The sequence below is a fragment of the Geospiza fortis genome, unplaced genomic scaffold, assembly GCF_000277835.1.
Source record: "Geospiza fortis unplaced genomic scaffold, GeoFor_1.0 scaffold422, whole genome shotgun sequence".
NCBI lineage: Eukaryota > Metazoa > Chordata > Aves > Passeriformes > Thraupidae > Geospiza > Geospiza fortis.
Genome location: NW_005054545.1, coordinates 403,287 through 420,401, shown reverse-complemented (window position 1 = coordinate 420,401; position 17,115 = coordinate 403,287). Strand labels below are relative to the sequence as shown.

General features: G+C 51.8%; 1 protein-coding gene across 1 annotated transcript in view; it reads left to right on the top strand.

The window, feature by feature from the left end:
• PLXNA2 (plexin A2) overlaps positions 1-7,494 on the top strand; it is a 137,533-nt gene extending 130,039 nt beyond the window's left edge. The window contains 2 exon segments of the mRNA XM_005429368.2: positions 24-174; positions 1,161-7,494. Coding sequence (XP_005429425.1) covers positions 24-174; positions 1,161-1,256 — 247 coding nt within the window. The 3' untranslated portion in view covers positions 1,257-7,494.
• Positions 7,495-17,115: the final 9,621 nt, after the last annotated feature.

Here is a 17,115-nt window from a genome sequence, read left to right as displayed (position 1 = left end):
CATTTTTCCCCTCATTCCTGCAGGTATTACGCCGACATTGCCAAGCTCCCGGCCATCAGTGACCAGGACATGAACGCCTACCTCGCCGAGCAGTCGCGCCTGCACGCCGTGGAGTTTAACATGCTGAGCGCCCTCAACGAGATCTACTCCTACGTCAGCAAGTACAGCGAGGAGGTGGGTGTGGGCAGCAGTGTCCCCTGGGCCGTGGTGGTGTCCCCTGGAGTGATGGTGTCCCCTGGAGTGATGGTGTCCCCTGGGCCATGGTGGTGTCCCCTGGAGTGATGATGTGCTCTAGGCAGCAGTGTCCCATGAGCCCTGGTGTCCCCAGGGTGATAGAGCCCCATGGCAGGTGTGTGGGAGAGCAGATGCAGTGCTGGGCTGTGCAGGGATCCCTGTGCAGCCTCCCAGAGCTCCTTGGCCTCCCTTCCCTGGATTCAGCCTGGCCGTAGCTGGTGCCGCTCCTGCCCCTCTGTTCTCTTCATGCACAGAGGGGTTTGGGATTGGCCACACTTGTAGCATCCTCCCCAGGAGGATTGAGAGCTGAAATATTGTGGGAGCACCTGGATACCTCAGCTCTGGCATGCACCCAGTGCAGTGGAAAACGTTCATGACCCATCAAAACTCCCCAGAAACCTCAGTGTCCTTTGGGAGCAGCACGGTCCAAATCCCCGTTGTAGTGGCACAGGCTCCTGTTTGCAAAGGCTTCCTGGCATCCTGAGCTCCTTTAATGAATGCATCGCTTGAAACCAAGTTCTCGCCATCTGTTCCACCCCTTCATTTCTCTGCAAGAAGAACCGATTTTGTAATTATGTCCGTGAAACGGAAGGGTTTTGTCATTGAACTGCATGTAGCCATTTGTGATACAACGCCACGGCTATTTTCCCATTAGGCTTGAAAAATCTCATCACTTTCCTGCTAAATGAGACAAGAAACGTGGACTCCAAGGCACCGGAAATGTGGAGTCCAAGGCACCAGAGTGGTTTTTGTTGGGTGGGTATGGAGGGGTCCAACAAACCAAGGACAGCCAAGTTGCTTTGCTATTTATTGGGATTTCACAGCTCCTCACATCTCGCTGCCCACCCGCCTCTCCCACCCCCTCTCTCACACTGATTTCTCTCTCTGATTCATTTTTTTCCCCCTTTTCCTGTTCTCCCCCCCAGCTCATCGGAGCTCTGGAGCAGGATGAGCAGGCTCGGAGGCAGCGCTTGGCTTACAAAGTAGAGCAACTCATTGGGGCCATGTCCTTCGAGAGCTGAAGAAGGGTCACGGGCAGCAAAGGGCAGAGCATCGCACGGACTCTCGGGAATTCAGAGGGAGAACAAGCAAGGAAGGCACTGGACACACCCCCTGAGGCTCTTCTGGAGAGAGCAGAGCCTGGCTCAAGGACTGGCTGTGTTCAAAAATCATACAGGATCCATTTGAAAGGGCAGGAAGGGAAGAAGATGAAGCATCTCCATCACAGTCCAAGCAAGGTGGATCATTTTTTTGAGTGTACGCGCAAAGAAGGAACCTGGAAAGTCTGGATGTCTCCACGACTGCTGCTTTGCATGAAAATTGTTTAATGTATATTGGAAAATAAAACTTTATTTAAAGGGGTTTTTTTAAAAAAAAAAAAAAAACAGGAAGAAAAAGGAAAAAAAATTGAGCAAAAACCACAGAGGCCATAGAGATAATCCTGGCAAGAAGGATCAGCTCTGAATCCTGTCCCTGAGAGCCTTCCAAGGACACAGCTCAGGCATTCTGCAAATGGACTGTCACACAATTGGAACATCTGGAAAACCAAAATGTCTTCGTTTTGGATTCTTACAACACATAGGAGCACAAGTTTGCACCACACCTTTTTACACAAGCGAAATAGCAGTTTTGCCCAAAAATAGTCCGGTGGCTGAGTAACTTAGAGGCATTAGAAGGAACTTTACCTGAATTGCAAAACCACCAGATCATCCGACCTGTCTTGAAATCCAGCTTTATCCATGTATTTACATAGTGTCAATACATATATTTTTTTTTAAATCCCATTTACTGTCGAATGAGGGAAGATTTGAATTTCATTGCTTTTCCCTTTTCCACTTCCATCCCACCTCACTGGCTGATCCAGCAGTGTCCAGCAGTGTCCAGCATGGCCATGGTGATCCAGCAGTGTCCAGCAGTGTCCAGCAGTGTCCAGCATGACCACAATGATCCAACAGTGACCAACACTGATCCATTCAGTGTCCACTGCTGGTTCCTGCAGGTGCCACGTGAGCCAAGGCAGAGCTGGGCTGACACCTCCAGGGTGGGTTTTGGGGGCCTCCAGCATCCAGCTCTGATTTCTCACAGCAAAACCCCCCAAACCCTGATGTTTACGGTGACAATACTTGAAGAGCCTGGATGCTGGGAGAGCAGATCTTTGTTGATTTTCTGCTGGATGTGCAGTCCTTGGGCACAGGCTTCCTTTGGGTGTCTCCTCCAGCGTTTGCCGCCTCACCCAGGGCCAGGACTTGCATTTCCACTGGGAAAGGGAGAGAAATCTCTGCTCCAGGCAAGAGCAAACCTTAACCAGCAGCCCCAGGCCAGCCAGCTCTGCTGTCGTGTCTCTGTGTCGGCGTCTCATTGTTCTCCTCAGTTCCTTGCTGGCCCTACGGCACACGCTCCTGTGGCCAGGGACAGGCAAATGTTTGTGAGTGTTATTTCTTTCTAAGACACCAAAGCTTATGTGTGTCCCTTTGTAGAGTGCCAGGAGGGGAAGGAGTGCTGTAAATATTTCTCTCTGTAGTAAATATTGATAACGTGTGCAGGCTGCAGTGGGGAGGGCAGGGAGAGGAGGCCTGATGGAAATACAAGAGTTGGCTGCAGGAGCTTGGCAATGGCAGCAAAATAATTCCTGGTGTCTGCCCAGGCAGTGTCACACCAGACTGGGACCTTCGTTTGCAGCCAGTGTGTGTTGAAGGAAAATCCATTTCCATCTCCATCCCCCTCCTCCACCATTCCTGCCTGGAGGAGCCCAGCAGGGCTCCCAGAGAGCTGCTGGCCTTCTGTGTCCTGCAGTCCAGCACCAGGGGAGGGGAGAAGCACGTAGAGAAATACTCAGGAAACTTGGTTTAATTACCATTCAGTAAAAGCCATGCCAAGTCCACTTTCTTTTGGTAATCCACTTCTGTGAGTCTCTCTGAAAAGCAGAAAATACTGATGATAATAATCAACCTTGTGCAATAAGTTCTTGACATTTGCAGCAGCCTGAGCACTGGATTTACTGAGACAGGGGGAGAGTGGTAGAAACAGAGACTGAAAGGCAGAGCAGTGTTTGTACTGCCTGTTATCCAAGAGTTCCCTTCCCAGGGATCCTGCTCCTGCACGGTGAATCTCATTTCTGAGGCAAAAAATGTGCAAAAGTCCTGCTAAAAGTCAGGCACTGCAGAGCCCAGGAACGTCATTGGAGCAGTCCCCAGCCTGGCCTGCTCTTTGCTGCAGGTACCCCAGGGCATGGCACAGGGTCAGCCTTTGAAATCCTGCAGGTTTTTTGCTGGTTCTGCTCCTGCTGATCACAGTGATCCATCACACAGCTTAGGTAAGGGATTGCCAGGTCTGTCCTAGCTGTGGTCGTTGGTTTGGGTTCACCAAGTTCTCATGGTACTCTGAAACCCAAAGAGAGCACTCCAAAAAGTTCCTGAAGGACTTCCAAACGCTTCCAAATACCAGTCTGGGGAGTTACCTCTGCAGGACTCACAAAACACGAGTTCAGCCCAAAGCAAAGGCCTGGCTGTGCACCACCTGGGCCTGCTGACAGTGTCCCTGCCCCACAGCCCTCATGGTGCTCCTCTCTGCATCTCTTTGAGAGGCTCTTGTGTAGCTTTTCATCCTCCTGCTTTCCTCCTCCTGCTCCCTCCCCTCTGGCCAGGAGCACCCCCAAGCCAAGGCTTTGTCATTTCCCTCCCCCGTATTTTCTCAGCAGAAATGGAGATCCCCCCACACCCCCTGGATTCTCTGGGAGGACATTAAGGTGGCAAGGGGACAACTGAGTTCATCTTCTGTGCTGTGGGACGATTCGAGCAGAGAGAAGAAAAAGGAGGAAGCAGCAGGAGCACTTTGCAAACCAGTAAGCTCTTACACTTCTGACTGAATCCCAAAGGAAACAGCAAAAACTCCTCTTCCATCACCTGGAAAAGCTTTGGGAGTACGGCAGAGGGAACAGCACAGTCCTGGCTGGAGGGGAGGCCTAGAAATACATTGCCAGGAATCTTCTCATGGTGGTTGACATTAATTATGGATCTTTACAGGCAATTATATGGATTGAAGCAACATATCCCCCTGGGGCAGAGTGCTGGGAATCTCTTGCCCTGTTTGCATCCAACATTTCCATTCCTCCTTCGGGAGGAGGAAGCTTCAGATCTCAAAAATGGCATTTTCTTCGCACTGGCAGCAAACTGGACTCGAGGGTTGGTCGGGAGGGGGCACTTGCCTTAGATGAAACGATTTCATGTCCCTCTCATTGCCCCCCTCCTCCTGCAAGGCTGCCCAGAGTTTGGAGTCTCCAGCTCCCTGCGTTTCAGGTATTCCAACATCAAAGTGGGAGACGTCACTTGCCGGGATCTCTCTGCCTGGTGTCACCGCTTGAATAATTCCCTTTAATCTTCTGCTCACGAGCTATCAAAGCACCCACTCCGAGGGGGAGCGAGGTGCTAATCAAACGCTTCTCCACCTTGAAAGCCTTTACTAAACCCCACAGAGGAGAGGGGAGCTCGCAGGCACGGCTGGCCCTGCCCGAGCCCCACCAAGGAGCCGCAGCCACCAAAGCCCAGAGGGTGTGGACAGCGAGGGCTCCACACTTTGCCATAAAGGATGGGTTTGAAGGGAGGCAGGAGGGATCAGCACAGCTGGAAACCCTGGGAAATCCAGCACCCTGGAAACCCTGGATATCCTTTCTGCAGCAGTGACGACCCACCCTGTGAAATCCAGTGTGGATATCCCTGGAAACCCTGGATACCCTGTCTGCAGCAGTGAGGACCCAGAGAAATGAAACAGCTGCCATGGCCTGGCTGCATCCCAGCAGCATCACAGGTGTGGAATTCCGGGTTTTTCCCTGAGGGATGGCCGTGGGGACAGCAGTGCCTCCCCAGGGCTGGGGCTGTGACACGCTGGGGACGGTGAGTGCAATGCCAACCTTCATCACAGCAGTGCCTTCCACACTCTGTCTTAAAATCCTGGTGGCCCATCCCCACGTCAGTGTTCCCTCCGACCTACCACTGGACTCCACAAAAAATGTCCCAACGTAGGAAACAGTTTGGGTGGGCGCATGGAGGGCAAAGGCCAGAGGGTTTAGGGCTCTGGGGTTGCATTCTGCCCACTGCTGGCTCCGAGCTCCTTGTGGGGGTCTTGGTGTTTAAATCTGTGTGGAAAAAGGATCAGAGCATCCCCTCCTGCAGTGGGCACAGCCTCCAAACAAGGTCTCATTCCCAGAGGTCCCCAGGAGCCAGCAGGGATGAGGAAGGCCAGGTTGGCACAGGGCAGAGCAGCTCCCAGCACGGCCCCTGTGCTGCTCCAGAGCCTCGAGCCCCTTCCCTGGCAGCAGCCCAGCCACGTTCTCCTGTCACTGGCTGTTCTCCATCCAGTTTCCTGTGCTGTCAGAGCTCACCTGTCACAGGGACTCAGCTCCCCAAACTAAATGAAACTGAAAGAGACTGACTTGAATAAGCTGGGCCATCAGGGAGAGCTCGCGAGTGGCTGTGCCCTGGAGAGAAGAAAAAATGTTCCGAGGAGGGGAAATAACTGACATCAAAGATGCATTAAAATGCCACAGAGCTTCAGCCATCCTATTCCAGATCCACATTTGTACCAGGAATTGCAAGGCAATAGTGCAGGGAGCTGTGACATTGTACAGAGATGTGTGTGAGGAGGAGCTCGGAGCACAGTCCTGTCCTTGCTGCAAACACCCAGCCTGGACCCAAAACCAGAGGCCAGCGGGTCAGAGGCTGAGGGCAAAGCACTGGGGCCAGCTCTGAGGCCACCTGCATGGGCAGGATGGTTTGGTTTTACTGACGAGACATTCAGTGGGGAAACAATCAGAGTAAGAGATGTGTGCACAGCGAAGGCACCGCTGGGGATCTGCTGAGCTGAGCAACCCCAAATGTGCAGTTTCAGTGCACTTTGGTCGGGTTAGTTTTGCAGGGGAAGAGGATGGGAGGTTTGCACCAGTTTTGGCTGTCTGGAAGGCTTTGTGAAAGCCCCTTCACCCTGAAAACCCCCAGATTTGGGTGCTGGTCCTGTTCTGGCCAGGCCTTGGAACAGCAGCAAGAGCCCCAGCTGTGGGTGTGCCTGGTGCCTTCCTGGCTCCTGGAAGAAAACTGGGGCTCTGTGGTGTGTGCCCTGCACCCCAGGGTGCTCTTTGGGGCGCTGGGACCGTGCTGGGGTCAGAGAAGGGGAGGTGGAAGGCTGGGGCAGTGTGGGATGGCAGAGCCCTCTGCTCCATGCTGGAAAAGCCACTCCAGCCCCTCCAGGGTGTCTGTGCCCGCCTGGCTGAGGTGGCACCAGCGGTGTTGTGGCCGTGCTGTGAGCATGGCAGTGTCTCTGTGCTTGTTCTTTCAGATCCCCCTTTGTCCCTGTGTTTCCCATCCCTCTCCTTCCTTTGTAACCGTGGAATATAATCCTGAAAAAATTCCCTTTCTGCAGCGTTGAGGAACACGCCCCAAGGGCCCACAGGGTCCATCCACTTGCACGGACAATATCCCAAATATCCCAAACTCCCTGGGCCTCCCAGGGCTGCCAAATCAAACACCAGATCTCCTGGATGGCCTTTCCTTTGGGATTTTTAATACCTCTCTTTCGAATAAGCTTGGAAGTTTATGTTGTTATGCAACAGCTTCTCCAGCCGGCGCTCCCCTCCCGAGGACTGGGCACACAAAGGGGCACGAGGAGCCCTGGGGAGGGAAAAAAGCTGATTTGGCCACGTTATTCATGGCTTCAGAAGGTAGAAATGTCCTTCTCTTACTGCTGAGTTCTGGTGCTGATGGCACCTTGGAGAAGCAGCAAGGGGAAAGGGAATGTACAGGTACTAAAACTTCTGGAGTGCCCCCAAAAACGTCACAGAATGTAGAGGTATCAGCCATGGAACAGATTCTGATATTTCCTCTTCCCCTTCTCCTTACAGAGCAACCCCCAGCAGTTTTAGGGGATTTGTGTGTTGGCAGGAACAAGGAATTGATTTGTATCTGTGCCCATTCCACCGTATCCTTCTCTGGCTCCTCCCCTCCCCGTTATACTTGACACACTGGAGTTCTGTATTATATTTTTTTTTAAGATGATTGTCTGTTTTTTGTTGTTTTTACAAGTGTTGTGGAAAAAAAATGTAAGAAAGTTTAAGTATTTAAAAATGTTCCAAGGAAATAAAAGGGGGTTTTGTTATTATTCTAATATATTATTGTGTACCTATTGTAAATATGAAACACTCCTATTTTGCAAGCCAAGGACTCACTTTGTACTGTTGTTATATATAAATAAAGTTTACTGGTTAAAAAACCCCTCCTGAGTAGATCCTTGTTTTGCCAGTATGTGGCATTTATTGTGTGAGGAATATTTATTTACTGAATCCCAGCAGCAAGAAATGGGTGAGTGGAAATCCCAGACTGGTTTGGGTTGGAAGGGACCTTAAAACCCATCCAGTGCCGCCCCCTGCCATGGCAGGGACCCCTCCCACCACCCCAGGCTGCTCCAGCCCCGTCCAGCCTGGCCTTGGGCACTGCCAGGGATGGGATATCTGGAAATAACCCCTGGATGGTGCAGCTGGGATGGGGGTCCCCAACACTTGCACGCAGGAGCAGCATGAAATTCCACTTATTACCACTCCTGGAGCAGGAGCAGCAAACCCTGTTTGTAAATAAAAGACCTGGGTGAGTTCTCTGTGTTTTCCCCTTGCTGAAACACTCAGTCCTTGAGGTGAAACACTTTTGCTTCCATTTCATAAATTCAAGCCAAGATCTCAGCAAATGCTGAGAGGCATCTGCTGAGCAGCAGAATCAGCGAGTGACTTCTCCAGCAGCTGTCTGTCAACTTTAATGACCAATATGGTCGCAATTACAGCAATGAACTTTCTCTAACAGCCCCAAATTACTCTGGATGATGATAAGTGACAGAAAAATGGAGACCCTTAAGGAAGCATTAAAGAAGAGACATGTGGATGTGGAACAAGAAGTCTCACTGCTTTTTCTGGAGGATCTCAAGGGGTGGTGGGTTTTTTTTCCCTTTACAAATTAGGTACTAAAAAGGATAAATCTGAGCCAGAAGGGGAAGGCCTGGCATGCTGTGGGTCACAGCAGGGAGTTCAGTGCTGCCCCAGGATGGGGTTTTTATGGACATTTGACTCTGAATCCTCTGGTTTTAGTGCAGGGCTGATGGGGAGATGGGAAGCTGCTCCCGTTTCAAGGGGATGCAAATCCATCCTGTCAGAGCAGCACTCTGCTCCTCAGGCAGGTCATTCCAGCTTATTTCCCTCAAACTGAGACCAAAGCTTGACACGGACCTCAGGGGGAGCAGTTTGGCCACGTCCTGCTGTCTCCCCCCTGAAAGGAGCAGGTTTAACCTCCCCAGATGGATCCCACAGGCTCTGCTCTGCTGCTGGAGGCCCTGGAACCATTCCAGGGCTGTGACCACCCAACGTGGAGAGGAGTTTTCACATGGTTTGTGAATTAGGGAATAAAAGAGGAGACTCTTGTTTTTCACCTGTGCCTCGGGTAAGTCTAAATTCAAAGAATTAAATAGGAACTGATTTTCCCAGAGCTTTCCTGAGGGCTGGGGGAGCTGGATTTTGTGTTTTTCCTTCAGAGATGCTGATCCTGTACTGGTTTATGTGTGGCTACTGCCACAGACAGACCCTGGAGGCAGGACAGCAGCTGCCAGGAAAATCTCCACTCCCTGTGACCCTTTGGGAGGTTATTGACTCCTTCAGCTCAGCAGAGGAGAAAGAAATTCCAACAGGAATCGACAGCATCGACGACGGGGTCATTTGTATTCATCTGCGCCTTGTTAATAGATGTAATAAGGATACTCAATTAAAAATTACATTTTATCTGGCGTGCGCTTCACAGGCCTTTATTGGCACTGACAAGGTCAAGTGTTGCTTAATAAAGGTTATATAAAATGCAGATGGCTTGGATCCCTCTGTCACACCCACATCCAGGGCAGAGCAGTGAGGGGCCACAGGCACAGCGTGGAAAGAGTCAGGACAGCAGCTTTGGATCTTCCACGTGGGAAGTCTGGGGGTCCCAGCACTGAAACAGCAGCAGAAAACCCTGGAGTTTCCCCTCAGCCCCCAGTTTGTCCCTGGCACCTCCTTGGCCAGCTCTTATTTCCCCTCCTGAGCGAGCGGGGGGCTCCTGTTGTTTGATCACTGTCACTCTGCAGATTGTGCAGCAGATTTTGGCCATCCTGGTGCTGCCTTTTCCAGCCTGGTTATCAGGGCGAGCTAATGGAGGTGACACTTCCAATTATCAAATACAGCCGTGGCATTAATTTTGACCTGTTTAAATTTCAGCATCTTTTCCCTTCTGTGAGTGCTTAGCTGGAGGGTGACATAGAATTGTATGGGATCAGACAGTGATCTCAGGCTGGCAATAACAGCCACAAAAATCCCCTGCTCTTTATTTATGCAGGGTCTGGTTATGTTTAAGTGGCCAACTCATTTCTAATGGAAATTTGATTCTGTGTTATTGGACACTTCAGTGCTTTAAATGGAGCAGATCACTAAAACCCACATTAAATCCCCCCCTCTAAACTCCAAGGGGCATTTGGGACCCCTCACCTGCTGGGGCTATAAAAATTATAATTTAATTAAAATTTAAAAGTAATAATAATAAAACATAAAACATTACCCTGGGTGCCAGGTCAACCTGGAAACTGCAAAATATTGATGTTGTCCCAGACTGACATCAACGTGATGAAAACTCATTAATTAATTTAGAGATCATCCTGAAGAGAAATCTTGTCTGTGCTCCAGAATATTGACAGGTCTGTGCAGGGAAGTGGATATAAAATAATGTGAAAGTATAAAAACACAATATAAAATAGATGTACAGCATAATCCAACATGAACATGTCTGTATCCATTTGGATCAAGAGCACACCCCGAGGTTCATGTTCAACTTAAAATTACAAATATTGATGCCAAAACAAAGGGGTTGTTTTTCCTCCCAAATTATACTTAGGAAAATGGGAACCAGTCAGGCTTTATTGTCACCTCATAATTAACTCCAGTGAAGGAATCTAATTACAAATGTTCAATGCTGCCCCAGGGCAACGTGTGTAGGAAAAGGGAAGGAGGATGGTCCGGCTTAAACAACTCAGGTAAAAATGAACTCCATGGTAATATTTGATAATTAAGGATGTCTCTATCAGCTTGTCTGGCTATTAATGAATTGGGCTGTTCTTTTCACATTTGATTACTGGGGTTTTATGATGCCTGCTCGCCTTTATTGCTCCTGGGAACGGGCTTGTCTGTGGGCTGAGCACCAGCAATGATGGTGGAGAATGAGCTGGGTTGGAAATGATCTTAAAATTCACCTCGTGCCACCCCTGCCATGGCAGGGACACCTTCCCCTGTCCCAGGTGTTCCACTGGGCACTGCCAGGGATCAAGGGGCTGCTCTGGGCACCCCTGCCAGGGCGTTGGGGGATTTAATTTCATTTGAGAGCCTTGGCGCTGCAGAAACACCAGGGATGAAACCATGTGTTGGACACATGGACGCCTCATGTCAAAGGGGTGGGAGATGGCCGGGGGTCCCTGGGGTGCTGGGCAGGGCTGCCAGAGCTGGCTGTGGATGCATGGAGCCACCAGGAGCCACCAGGACATCCAGAGCTGGCTGTGGGCACACGGACACCTTGTGTTAAGGTTCTCCAGGGGCAACCAGGACATCCAGAGCTGGCTGTGGGCACACGGACGCCTCGTGTTAAGATGGCAGACATTCTCCAGGAGCCACCAGGACATCCAGAGCAGGCTGTGGGCACACGGACCCCTGGTGCTGGCGCTGGTGGGTGGCAGAGCAGCCGGACCCGGGGCTGGCAGTGTCACACGCTGCCATTGTCATTCCGCTCCAGCCGCCGCCTGCCTGCAGAGGAGAGAGCGTTTTCCCTTTTGTTCGCTCTCAATTAGGCTGAGCTTTGAGGAGAAGATGGGAATGCTTAAAAGTCTCTCTTTTTTTGCCTCGCTCAGCCTGCACAAAGGGATGGTCTCGGGGGAGAGGCGCTCCTGCGCGCGTTTTTAAGGATTCTTTTGACGTTCATTTGATTTTTGCAGCGGGAACCTGCGCTGTCTCTGAGCTCCCCACAAAGGCATGGCCTCGGGCTGTACAGGGGTTTCCAGCCCGGGTCAGGGACCCCATGAATATTTTATAGGTGCTCAAACAGCATCTCAGCCTTTGACAAGGCCGGGTCAGCTCCAGCACCCTTCCTGGGAGGGATTGGCTCAAGGCAAGGCGCGCACAACAAATGCACCAACCCAGCAGATCAAGGAGCAGGGATGCTGCGATCCACCCTGGGAGGGGGCTCAGAGCATTTCTGGGTGCCCGGGGAGGGGGCTCAGAGCCCTGGGAGGGGGCTCAGAGCATTGCTGGGTGCCTTTGGAGCTCAAAGCATTTCTGGGTGCCCTGGAATGGGGCTCAGAGCATTACTGGTTGCCTGGCCCAGCCTGTCTGCTGCACAGGCAGGAGCAGGAGGAGGGCTGGATGTTTCCAGAAGGATTGGGAGACAGCAATGATGGCCCTGGCCATGCTGAAGGGTGGAATTCACCTCACCTACTGGGAATAAGAGAGATCAGTGCCTCTGGAAGTGCAATCACCCTCTGGAGATGCTGTAACTCCCTGTGTCCCTGCTGGGGCAGGAGCTGTTGGCAGGGTGAGGGTGCAGGAAATGCAGCGATCTCTGCTGATTGCAGGGCTCAAACAAACACCTCATTTACACACACACACTAATGAATCGGCTCCTTTTGGCGGGAGCTGTGCAGTGGGGAGGCTGCAGCTCTGGAACAAGGCAGAATTCCCTCCCTCCATGCGCGGAGGAGCTGCTGGTGGGGAGCCAATGCCCCCAGAGCACGAGCTGGAGGATTAGCAGCTTGGCAATGGATATGGGCAGAGTAATAATCTGTGGAGTGATTAATATGGAGATGATTTTTGGATTAATAAGGATGCAGCAGAGCTGTCTGCTCAGGAGAGACGTTTGCACTCTGCAGTTTGGACGCAGTGACCGTTACCTTAATGCCGTGATTAAATCCACGTTTAAGGCACCTCATTAAATTAGAGTGTAAGAGTGAATTCTTGTAACCCACAGCAGGAAATGCATTCAGGCCTGGTGGGTGAGGAATGCCAGAAGATCCCTGGAGCACCCCCGGGGATGTCTGACAGCTGCCAGCCCCACCTGCACTGCTCCCAGGTGGCTGGCTTCACCTCAGCTCTGAAGCTGCTGTCCCCCAGCAGGGATCTGACCACGGTGACACTGCCACGGTCACCCCTGTGCAGCTGTGGCACCTTCAGTGAGCTGGGCTCAGCTGCAGGATGACTCTTGAGCAGAAAAATCCGCTGCAAAGCAGAGCCGAGGGGCTCCTGCCATGCTCTGAAGTGCACCGAGCTCGCCCACCTCTGCTGAGCCCTGGAAACGAGGGGCTCTCACTTCAAAAAGGGGTTAAACAGGCAGGTGGATCCCTGACCTGTCTGCAAAGCGCTGACCTAGAAGGGAAGGAGACTTTCTAGTGCTTTATGGGCTCCCCTGCAGTCAAAGCTCAGCTCACGTCCCCCTCAATTGCCTTTCGCTGCTCTGGGGATGAAAGCAGCCTTTGGCAGAGGGGATTGGAGAGCTGAGGCACTGCAAATCCTCTCCTTCCAGCCCAGGCAAACGCTGCTCCAGCCCCGTGAGGCCTGGAGGGGCCCCTGGGTGTGTGCCCAGGCGTGTGCCCAGCCCCGTGTGCTGCGCTGTTTGTAAAACATTCCCTGGCATTTTCCGCTTGCTTTGGCAGGTCACAGCTGCTCTGGGCTCTGAGCTCGGAGCACATCTGCACAGGTTCCACACGGGAGGGCCTCTCAGCTCCTCCTCGCCCTGCATTTCAGGGACAAACCCTCTGAAACACCTCAGCTGGCCAGGACAGGGAATGGGGCGTGGGGTACATGGACAGCACACGCTGCGCCCCATGGCAGGGACAGCACACCCAGCCCGGGGTGCCTGGGGCTGCCCTGTGCGGGAGGACTCCAGGAGGGTTTGCCCTTCGCTTATTTTACCTTTAACTCCCTGGCTTTGCATTTACCAAGCCCGAGCCGAGGTGCTGGAGGATTAATTGGTGCCGGCTGCTGCGCGAGGCTCGTTAGGCAGCAGCTTTGGGGGGCAGTGGCCGCTCGCCGGGGCTGTAATGAGCAGGACCAGAGCTCCAGGAGTGGAACTTCTCTCCCCCAGCATCTGTTGCCACAATTACGGCCCCAGAGCCACGGGAGCAGCAGACGAAAGAGCCCTGTGAGAGCAAACGGCCCAGCAGGGTTTATGGGGGTGCACCGGGCTGCAGTGGGGTCACCGAGGGGGTTTGGGGACATCCCTGCACACCCCACAGCCAGCAGGGCAGGGATTCCATCGGCAGCAGAACCCCGGGGCTGTGGGGGCTGCAGGGGCTCCCCCCGGGGCTGAGGAGGCGCCCACAGCAATTAGCGCCCTGCAGTGATTAATAGGGCCCAGTGATTAATTTGTGCGTGCTGTAATTACAGGGATAATTTATGCACGCTGGTGGTGGCAGCGGGACGCTCCTGCTGCCGGTCCCGGGTGCCCAGGGCACAGCTCCGTGCCCCGGGGGCGATGGCCGGTCCGTGCTGGGGTGCAGGGGATGCTCGGGATGCAGGAGATGCCTGGGATGCTGGAGACGCAGGGGATGCAGGAGGTGTTCAGGATGCAGGAGATACTCGGGATCTGGAGGTGCTCGGGATGCAGGAGGATGCAGGAGGTGCAGGAGGATGCAGGAGATCTCGGGATGCAGGAGGATGCAGGAGGTTCTCGGGATGCAGGAGGATGCAGGAGGTGTTCAGGATACAGGAGATGCTCGGGATGTGGAGCTGCTCGGGATGCAGGAGGATGCAGGAGGTGTTCGGGATGCTCCGGTCCCGCCGCTCCGGCTGCCATCTGGTGGCTTCCCAGCGTTTGTTTTTCCGCTCCTGGAGCAGCTCCCGAGTTCTCCGAGCCGGGGTAGGAGAGCAGCGCTGGCCAGGCTTTGGAGGGATCGCAGGGATTTGCGCTGGGTGGGGACTGACGCCGGATTTCTGTCGGGTTTATATCAGTTTGCTTTGTTCCAGCACTTTCTGATATGGTTTGGCTCAGCTTTCCCCTGTTTATGGCCCAAATGTGCTCCTGACCCCGGGCACACAGACTCTGACATCAGCCCTGTCTGTGCAGCTCAGGAGATGCCAGGGATGAACCCCAGGACAGGGTTTGCAATAATGATCTGTGATGTCCTGGCCTCCCAGCCCAGCTGGCAGCTCGGATCCTGATTTGTAACAGAGCACACACTAAACAAAACAAACAAATAAAAATAAAAACCCGATCTATGCGCAGAGGCCGGGGATTGTAAATGGGCTGGCTTTAAAATCTGAAAGCTTGGCCTCAGAATGTCACCCTGGGGCTGGGACAAGGCTCTGTGTGTCCTTCTGCTTCTGAATTTTAAGGGGGTTTTTTTTCCTCATTTGGAAAAGAAGGATAAAATTAAGTGAGAAGTCATGAACTCAGTGGGATGGTTCTCACCCCAAAACGCTCTGGGGGCTGTGGATCAGCCTTGGACCTGCCCTGATGCTCTGCAGAGCAGGAGCTGGGCTCCGAGGGCCAGCAGGGGCTGGATTTTGGAGATGTGACCCGACTCCAGATGGGATGGGAACCCCTCAAAGCACAACCACAGCCCTGCAAGGACCAGCTGCTGCTGTGGCAGAAAGAAACCCAAGAAAGAAATGGGATAAAATGCATTTTAGAAACTGCATGGGCTGCTCCGAGCGTGCTCTTCTGGGGTGAGTGATGGGAGCCTCCCTCTGGAATTCCCTGCAGGGAACATCCCCGGTTCAAGCAGGAGGATCCTGCTCCCACCTGGCTCCCTGGTGCTGCTCTCAGAGGCTCAGGAAGGCACATCAGAATAAATGTGACCCTCTTGGAGGCAGCTGATGCTGCAAAGGTCAAAAGAGATGACTGACGAGGAGAAAAGTACATGCTAATATTTCTCCAAGAGGAGAAAGAATTACATATAATGGGTGTAATATTCAGAGAGAGAGAGCACAGCCTGGTGACTGATGCCAGCATTTTAAAGGCACTTAAGCCTTAAATTTCCCCTTGATAGAAGTTATGTCACGTCACTCTGACACGGGCTGTGGGGGAAGTGTCACCAAAACTGAGCCAGGGGAGAGGAGTGCCAGGGAAAAGAGCAGGAGCAGAGGGTGCCACAGATCCCCCTGAAAAGTGTGCTCAGCACAGCTCCAGCCGCCCAGCTCGAGCCCCTGCAGGTTTTTTTGTCCTTTTTCCTACAAGAAAGAGCCCCCAGATTCACCCCTCTGCTGCAGCAGCTGGTTCTGATCATCACCGAGAGCATCACACCCTCAGTTTGGACACTGCCAAGGGTGGGACTTGTAAATCCTGAGCTTTGGTCCAAGCCCACGGTGTTTGTGTCAGATTGTTGTGAAATGAGGAGCTGGGGCTGTGAGAAATTCGGGGTTTGGGCAGAAATGAGGAGCTGGGGCTGTGAGAAATTCAAGGTTTGGGCAGAGGATGCAGCACCCTGAGGCACCCGCCCCAGCACCTCAGCTCCGAGCAGGGAGAAGCTGCTGCTCCAAAAACCCTTCTGATTTATTGATCTCTGAGCTGGGCACACAAAAACCCCAACAGGACAGTAATCAAAGTGATAAACTTTATGCTTCTCTATCACAAAAAAAATAATTGTTCTGCCTGAGCATCATTATCCCAACATTTTTCTGCTCCTGTGTCACTTACTGAAAATAAAGGTGCATTTCTCCCATTATAATGAGCTACACTTTCAATAATTCACAGGCACTTTTTTACTGGGCTTTATTTTTTAATCTTCATCACAAGGTTATAAAATTTGTGCCACTTTCCTGAGTGTTCCTGAAGGATCAGCAGGAGGAGAAGGGAAGTGAAGATTTGCTGTAGTTCATTTAGTAGGGTTTTCCTGTGCTCTTTTGGAACTACTACTACTACTACTACTACTACTACTATTATTATTATTATTATTATTATTATTATTATTAGTTCCAGTGCCTACTACTGAGGGAAGACTTGGAATGAAATTTGAGCCCAAAGATTCTTTCCAGGCTGTTTTAATGACAGTATTTTCTATTCCTCATTACTTTGATACCTGCAGAAGTCTCTGAAGCAGTGAAATCCTTACAAAACCATTCCAGGCTAAAAAAGTGCTTTCTCCCCCCTCTCTTTGTATTGTTTCTTACCTGGTTTGATGTATGATACCTTCATATATGCTCTGTGTATACATATTTAATTTTCCATGCAGAAAGTTCTGCCTGTCTTCAGGAGCAGGTTGTGGAACTCCTGTGACATTAATCTGGGAGTATCATGAATTATGGTGCTATTTCTGAACGCTTTCTTCATCTATATGGAATGATTATTTGACAGAACAGCCGTTCAATATTGTTGGAATAATTATTGTGCTTGTTTACTACATCAATTTCAGCTGTTATCATGGATTCTTTGAGATGCTGGATAATTACATAAATAATTAGGGAACAGTGCATTTTAGGGAAAAGAAGAGCTGCTGATCTTTTATACACCCAGGACAAAAACTTGGGGAAACAGGAGGGAATCCTGTGTTTGTCAGCACCTTCACCTGCCATTCCCAAACTCATCACCTCCTTCTGCACCAGAAGGGGAATTTTTTACCTCCCTTTTAAAGAAAGAAACCGGGGATGGGTGCAAGGAGTGGTGTGGGCAATCTGGAGAAGATGGAATTCCTTAATTTGAGAAGGGTGGGGGAAGGATGGACCTGTGCCACCTGTGCTACCTCTGTCACCTGTGTCACCTGTGCCACCTGTGCCACCTGTGCCACCGGTGCCACCTGTGCCACCATCTCGGCAGGGCCAACCATGTCACGCGCCTCCAGACCTGACCTCACGCGCGCGGG